This window comes from Chiloscyllium plagiosum, chromosome 13 (assembly GCF_004010195.1).
Source record: "Chiloscyllium plagiosum isolate BGI_BamShark_2017 chromosome 13, ASM401019v2, whole genome shotgun sequence".
Taxonomy (NCBI): Eukaryota; Metazoa; Chordata; class Chondrichthyes; order Orectolobiformes; family Hemiscylliidae; genus Chiloscyllium; species Chiloscyllium plagiosum.
Genome location: NC_057722.1, coordinates 19,948,359 through 19,956,422, shown reverse-complemented (window position 1 = coordinate 19,956,422; position 8,064 = coordinate 19,948,359). Strand labels below are relative to the sequence as shown.

Sequence of the window (8,064 nt, the reverse complement as noted above, 5' to 3'; positions counted from 1 at the left end):
GGCATGGAATGCGCTGCCTGTGGGAGTGGCAGAGTCAGCATCATTGGTGACCTTTAAGCGGCAATTGGATAGGTGCTTAAGCTAGGACAAATGTTCGGCACAACATCGTGGGCCGAAGGGCCTGTTCTGTGCTGTATTATTCTATGAATTATGTACTTTGGTAAAACAGAACCTGAGTATTGCTAAGAAAAAAAAATTGTTGAAGCTTTACATCTTGCACTCTTCAGGAAATGTATCAAGAATATCAATTCCAGGGAAAATTTGACATTTATACTACATGAGAGGAGTGTGTTGATTGGTAAATGGACTCTGTTAGAGGTATTGCCACGAAGACTGCACCCATTAATGCTGATGTACAGTTAACTTCCAGGGATGTTGATTCTGGTCAGAACATTGCTTTGAGAAATAAGCTATTAAATGGCTGTCACTTATTTTTGCATTTCACAGGCGCATCAAAAAACAGTGCCCTTTGTTTTATTATATGTTGTTTCCAGTACATTTGTATGCACTACCTTGCAAGCCTGACTGACAAACCTAAATTGGCTGTCAGTGCCTTTAATGAGTTTGTGTGATATAAAGTGAAAAATGATCCGATCAGATTCTCCAAAAGGATGGCTTTGTCACAACCTATTTCAGCATCAAGTTTGCGCAGTGAACAAATGGCTTAGGACCCTATGTACGTGTTGACGGCAAGGCCAGTCTTATAGCATGTGGAACAGTAGGAATCCCAGTGCATTTGCTGACTAGCTAAGACATTTCTAATAGACAGCAATACAGAACCCCCTGTTGGATCTCTCAAGTATGGTACCAAGGAAGGAAAGCTCATTCACCTGTCTCATTTCAAATATACATTAGGAAAACTGATATCTGGGGGAAAAAAAGCAAGAAATTCAGATGGTTTCACTGTGTCTGATTGCAGCTGTTGTTCTTGGAAAGAGAAGCAGAACTTGTACTACTTTGGAACTGCATGGGTATATGAGAGCCTATGGTAAAATGTACAAGCAATGCAGACTTGAATAATCAAAAATATCCGTCTGTTCAAGAGGTTTAACTGAATTCTGGTTACAGGTCACTATTTTACATAATGAAAATATAATTTCTCCCATTCAGGAAGCCGAAAAGATGGTAGCATCATTGCAGGATAATGCCTTAGATGATGAAAGACTATCAACACAAATTCAGGATAAACGAACTAAAGCTGCCTCCATGCCATTGACACATGATGCTGCTATGAAATGGTTTTATAAAGATCCACAAGGAGAAATACAAGGTATACACATTGGTATCTTAGAAATTTGCAATTTTCCAGGTGGATGTATATCCTGATGTGAGGTGAGGTGAAAGCGTAAAGCTTTGATGTTAAAACAAAATTTGGCATTTTGTGGCATCAAGGAACCCTAGCCAAGCAAGAGTCAGTGGAATTGGATGGAAAGCTTGCCATTGGATAGAGTAATTGACCCAAACTTTAGGACAACTTCATAAGTATGATATGTAAAACAGGTAATTAATAAGCCAGTTAGCTTAAATCCTGTCATTTTGGAAATGTTGGAGTTGGTCATAAAGGATGTGACAGCTTATTTAGAATTATATAATCAAGCAGAGTCAGCATGGCTTCAAGAAGGGGAAAGCATATTTAACAATTTTGGTTAGAATACTTCGTGCAGGGTCAATGAAGGGCAACCAGTAGATCTAAAATGTTGACACGACTATGTTAGCATGGCTTGAAGATTGGCTAATAGAAATAAAACAAAACTGTGTATACTGGAAATCTGAAACAAAACAAAAACTGATAGCTAGGAAAAGGTGATATGTATATAAGATGTATGCTACCCTATCTTATGTACAATCAGAAAAAGGGTCACTGGATTTGAAACATTAACTTGCTCCCAACTGATGCTGCCAGACCTGATTTCTCCAACCAGTTTCTGTTCTTGTTTGGAATAGAAGACAGATTTGAGATAAGGATGGGGTGGCACTCTCAGGATGGCGACCTGTAGCTAGTGGTGTGCCACAGTGATTAGTGTTGTAGCGACAGTTATTTACAGTGTATTTTAATGATTTGTATTAGGGAAATGAATGTACTGTCAGTGTTTGCAGATGACATAAAAATAGGTAGGAAGGTTAGGATGGCAGTCTACAGAGAGCTATGGGCAAAAATTTGAAAAATGGAATATAATATGGGTAAATGTAAGGTTGTGTGTTTTGGCAGGAAAAAAGAGAAGTTGAATTTTTTTTAAATGGAGAAGGGCTGCAGAAAGCTTTAGCACAGGGATTTGGAGGTCCTTGTGCTTGAATCTCAAGCTAGCATCTACCTTCAGCACATAATTGGGAAAACAAATTAAATGTTTGCCTTTATTTCAAAAGAATGGACTATAAATATAGGGAAGTCTTGCTAAAGCTGTACAAAGCGCTGGTTAGGTCATAAAATAGAATACTGTGAAGACCTTTGGTCTCCTTGCCTAAAGAAATATTTACTGGCATTGGAAGCAGTCCATTAACAGTGATATACGGTTTGGAGGGTTTGTTTTGATGAGTAATTGAGCAGATCAGGCTTGTACTTGTGGGAATTTAGAAGCATGAGAGGAGACCTTACTGAAACAAGAGGTTCTCAGGAGGCATGACAGAGTAGATACAGCAAGATTTCACACTCAGGAGAGTTTCAAACCAGAGGACAGAATCTTAGTATGGGGTCATCCATTTAAGACACAGATGCGCAGGAATTTCTTCTGAAAGATTAGTGAGTCTGTGGAATTCCTTGCTACAGGGGATTGCAGAGGCTGGATGGTTGCGCATGTTTAATACTGAGATGGACAGATTTTTAATCAGGGGAATCGAGGACAGATGACAGGCAAGTGGAGTTGAGGATTATCAGATCTGCTATTATCTCATGAAATGGCAGAGCAGACTTGATGGGCTAAATGGCTGACTTCTGTTCCTAAGTTTTATGGTCTTACAGTATTCATGACCTTTAAGAATTTGCATGAATAATATAGAGCTTGTTTAGAAATAACAAGGGACTTATTTGCTTTTATGGTTTTAAAAAATGGCAAATGTAATTTTCTATTAATTATAACAGGAGTTAAATGAGGACAAGTTCTTTTCCTCTATTTTAAAAGGGGACTCTTACACTTGAGGTTAGTATGGATTCAAAGGATTACAAGTATTTGCTTTTGCAGTAAGTACATGGATTGTGCATATTTGCTCTTTTTTTCCCCCAAATGATGTCCAAACAAGTTTTCTTAATAGAATGTGTTCAGGTTTGCTTTCTAGCTTTTCTTCAACTAATTTTGAGAGAATAGCTGTTAAATAAAAATGTCTGTCTCAATACTGCTGAGTGGCACTGATGCATTCTGGACAATTTGGGATATTAGCATTTTCAGGATGCATTGCAGTTAATGTGCTTTCTAAGCTATGTGTATGCAGAGTTGTGCACCGTTCCCTTTGTGATCTCTTTTTAAGATGGTGTTGAAATAAAATAAAGTGCTATCTGCAAAGAAGATTTAGAATGATCACTCTTTGCATCTATGTGAATATGAATTGGATTGATTTTGCTTGCATTAGTAAGTTTGATTTCTTAATAACGAGAAATAAATGGAAAAACATTTATATAGCTCTGTCACAAATAATAACTATGGCTGTTTTAAAAATATAATAAAAATACAAAGAATATTTTGTACTCGAAGCTAATTTTCAAGCTGCTTCCATTTCATGGCTTCATTTGGTTTTGTAGTTGAAAGTAAGCTGGTTAGATAATTTTGATCTGTATAATATGACAGTAATGTACTTGACAAGTCTGTTTTGGTGAGACCAATTGAAGGTTGCCATATCCTTAAAATATAGTGAGTGCAAGTATGTTCTTGGTTAATTTAATTAGTTCAGTGTTGCTGATGGTAATTTGTTAGGTTATCAAATTTGCATCACCTTAATGCTGTAACTTGATCCTTCTCAATAGCTATAGTGCTTGTACACAATCAGTAAAGATATGTAAATTTCCATTATAAATGATTTCCCTCACGGAAAATATTGAATCATTATACTTCCCATTGAGCAAAATATCCACTCCAGACTGTAAACGGTATGAATGTTCAAAATGAAACATGTTTGTTGGATTTCGTAATCATCATGTTACTGATTCATTAATTTTTAAATTTAATTACATTACAGTAGCAAAACTTTAGGCAAAATAACTTATTATGGTGTATATCAATCCAAAATCAGCCAGCATAATTCAAGTCATGGTTTTCCTTTAACTGCCCAAGGATCTATCCTCACCTACTTTTGAGTAAGATACAAAAATGTGTATAAAAATATTGAGCTATACACCTCCATCACTATTTTTATTTGTGTCTGTTTTTATTCTGTCACTTGTTCTGGCTGGCATCAAGTCTTGGTTGATTCACAAGCTCTTTAGCTTCATAGAGACATGCAACATGGAAACAGACTCCTTGGTCCAACTTGTCCATTTCGATCAAGTTGCCCAAACTAGACTAGTCCCATTTGCCTGAGTTTGGCTCATATCCTTCTAAAGCTTTCCTATTAATATATTTTTCCAAATGTCTTTTAAATGTTGTAACTGTACCTACATCTGGTAGTTCATTCCATATACAAACCCCTTTGTGGAAAGCGTTGCCCCTCCAGTCCATTTAAAATCTTTCTCCCCTCACAGTAAAAATATAATCTCTAGTTTTTAATGCTCCTGCCCTGGGGAAAAGACCTTTGCTATTCACCATATCTATACCCCTCATGATTTTATAAACCTCTATAAGGTCCACCCTCAATCTTCTAATTCCCAGTGGAAAAAAAAAATCCCAGCCTCTCCTAGCATTATCAAGATGAAAATACTCCTGTCGAGTTTTTAACCATTGATTCTGTCGTCCTCCTTGATCAATTGGGCAAAATTAGGTTTGGCTTTAAATACCATATCATTACCTATAATGCTGACTTCTATGACTTCTATTACTTCTCCCCACCCAAAAAAACACCTACTCCTGTGCAAACTTAGTGTATCAACTTTTGAAATGGTCAACATCACTTCCAATCTCTCACTCTCATTGCTGTCCTTGCTGGCCTTCTATCTTCCACTTGCCAGCCCCTCATTCTGCCTTGTATATCCTGTTTTATACTATATAAGTTGCAAACACAGCTCTATCCTTGGAGGCAGTCACAGAGTCTACATATAGCATAGAAACATACACTTCAATCCAATCAGTCCACGTTGACCGTAATCCCAAATTAAACTAGTCCCACCTGCCAATACTTGGCCCATATCCCTCCAAACCTTTCCTATTCATCTAATTATCCAAAAGTCTTTTAAACGTTATAACTGTACATGTATCCACCACTTCCTCTGGAAGTTCATTCCACACCATGTATTTTTTAAAAAAAGAAAGCCCTCATCTTTTTTTAAAATTTTCTTCCTCTCCCCCTTAAAAAAGTTTTAAATTCCCCTCCTCTGGGAAAAAGATCCTTGCTATTCACCTTATCTATGTCCCTCATGATTTTATAAACCCTTATATGCTCGTGAGAAACATCATAGCATACACAGCCTCAACTTAGAACTCAAACCCTCCATTTTCGGCAACATCCTGGTAAATCTCTTCTGACCCCCCTCCAGTTTAATAATATCCTTCCTAAAACGTGGTGACCAGATTTGAAAATAGTACTCGAGAAGAGGTCTTACCAACTTCCTGTACAATCTCAACACAATGTCTTAACCCCTATGTGAAAAGGTCTGAACGTTGAAGGCAAGCCTTATTACCCTGCCTACATAGAGTCATAGAGATGTACAGCATGGAAACAGACCTATCGGTCCAACTTGTCCATACTGACCAGATATCCTAAACTAATCTAGTCCTATTTGCCAGCACTTGGCATATATCCCTCTTTACCCTTCCTATTCATATACCTATCCAGATGCCTTTTAAATGCTGTATTTTGTAATCCTTTAAATGTGGGGAGATGTAATGTCATAGAAGTCAGCAGTTTAGGTGACATGGTATTTAAAGCCAAACTACTTCCTCTGGCAATTCATTCCACACACTCACTACCCACTGTGTGAAAAAAATGCCTTTTAGGTCCCTTTTATATCTTTCCCCTCTCATCCTAAACCTATGCCCTTTAGTTCTGGAGTCCCCCACCCCAGGAAAAGACCTTGTCTATTTATCCCATCCATGTCTGTCATGATTTTATAAACCTCTATAAGGTCATCCTCAGCCTCCGATGCTCGAGGGAAAAGAACTCCAGCCGTTTCAGCCTCTCCTATTAGCTCAAAACCTCCAACCCCAGCAATATGCTTGTAAATCATTTCTGAACACTTTCAAGTTTCACAACAGGAAGGAGACCAGAATTGCATGCAATATTCCAAAAGTGACCTAACCAATGTCCTGTACAGCCACAACTTGACCTCCCTATACTCAATACTCTGACCAAAGAAGGAAAGACCCTTTCACTATTCTATCTACCTGTGACTCTACCTTCAAGGGGTTATGAATCTGCATTTGAAGGTCTTTGTTCAGTAATACTCCATAGACCTTACCATTAAGTGTATAGATCCTGTTTTGATTTGCTTTTCCAAAATGCAGCACTTCACGTTTATCGAACTTAAACTCCATCTGCCACCACTCAATCTGTTCAAGATCCTGTTGTACTCGAGTTAACCTTCAACGTCCACGACACCTCCAATTTTTGTGTCATCTACAAACTTACTTACGATACCTCCGATGTTCACATCCAAATCATTTATATAAATAACGAAAAGCAGCGGATCCAGCACCAATCCTTGTGGCACACCAATGGTTACAGGCCTCCACTCTAACCCTCTACCTCCACCCTCTGTTTTTTACCTTCGAGCCAGTTCTGTATCCAAATCGCTAGTTCTCCCTGTTTTCCATGAGATCTAACCTTGGTAACCAGCCTGCCATGAGGAACTTTGTCAAACACCTTACTGAAGTCCATATAGATCAAGTCAACTGCTCTGCCTCCATCAATCCTCTTTGTTACTCAGTCAAGTTCGAAACACATGATTTCTCATGCACAAAGCCATTCTGACTATCCCTAATCAGTCCTTGCCTTTCCAAGTAAATGTAAATCCTCAGGATTCCCTCCAACAGCTTGCCCATCGCTGATGTCAGGCTCACCTGTCTATAGTTCACTGATTTTTGCTTATCACCTTTCTTAAATAGTGGAACCATGTTAATGAACCTCCAGTCTTCTAGCACCTCACTTGTGACTATCAATGATACAAATCTCAGCAAGGGGCCCAGCAGTCACTTCCCCAGCTTCCCACAGAGTTCTAGGCTACATGTGATCAAATGCCTTATTGAAGTCCACATAGATCACATCTACAGCTCTGCCGTCATCAATCCTCTTTGTTACTTCCTCAAAAAACTCAATCAAGTTTGTGAGACATGATTTCCCACGCACAAAACCATGTTGAATATCCCTAATCAGTCCTTGCCTTTCCAAATACATGTACATCCTGTCCCTCAGGATTCCCTCCAACAACTTGCCCACCACCGATGTCAGGCTCACCGGTCTGTAGTTTCCTGGCTTGTCTTTACCGCCCTTCTTAAACAGTGGCACCACGTTAGCCAACCTCCAGTCTTCCGGCACCTCACCTGTGACTATCGATAATACACATATCTCAGCAAGAGGCCCTGCAATCACTTCTCTCGCTTCCCACTGAGTTCTCGGGTACACCTGGTCAGGTCCTGGGGATTTATCCACTTTTATGCGTTTCAAGACATCCAGCACTTCCTCCTCTGTAATCTGGACATTTTGCAAGATGTCACCATCTATTTCCCTACAGTCGATATCTTCCATATCCTTTTCCACATTAAGTACTGATTCCAAATACTCATTTAGTATCTCTCCCATTTTCTGCAGCTCCACACAAAGGCAACCTTGCTGATCTTTGATGGGCCCTATTCCCTCCCTAGTTACCCTTTTGTCCTTTATGTATTTGTAAAAATTCTTTAGATTCTCCTTAATTCTATTTGCCAAAGCTATCTCATGTCCCCTTTTTGCCTTCCTGATTTCCCTCTTAAGTATACTCCTACTTTCTTT

General features: G+C 38.8%; 1 protein-coding gene across 1 annotated transcript in view; it reads left to right on the top strand.

Moving 5' to 3' along the window:
- The window catches only part of gigyf2 (GRB10 interacting GYF protein 2), a 173,146-nt gene that overhangs the window by 106,901 nt on the left and 58,181 nt on the right, over nucleotides 1-8,064 (top strand). The window contains exon 15 of the mRNA XM_043702938.1: nucleotides 1,111-1,270. Coding sequence (XP_043558873.1) covers nucleotides 1,111-1,270 — 160 coding nt within the window. The remainder of the gene's footprint in view (nucleotides 1-1,110; nucleotides 1,271-8,064) is intronic.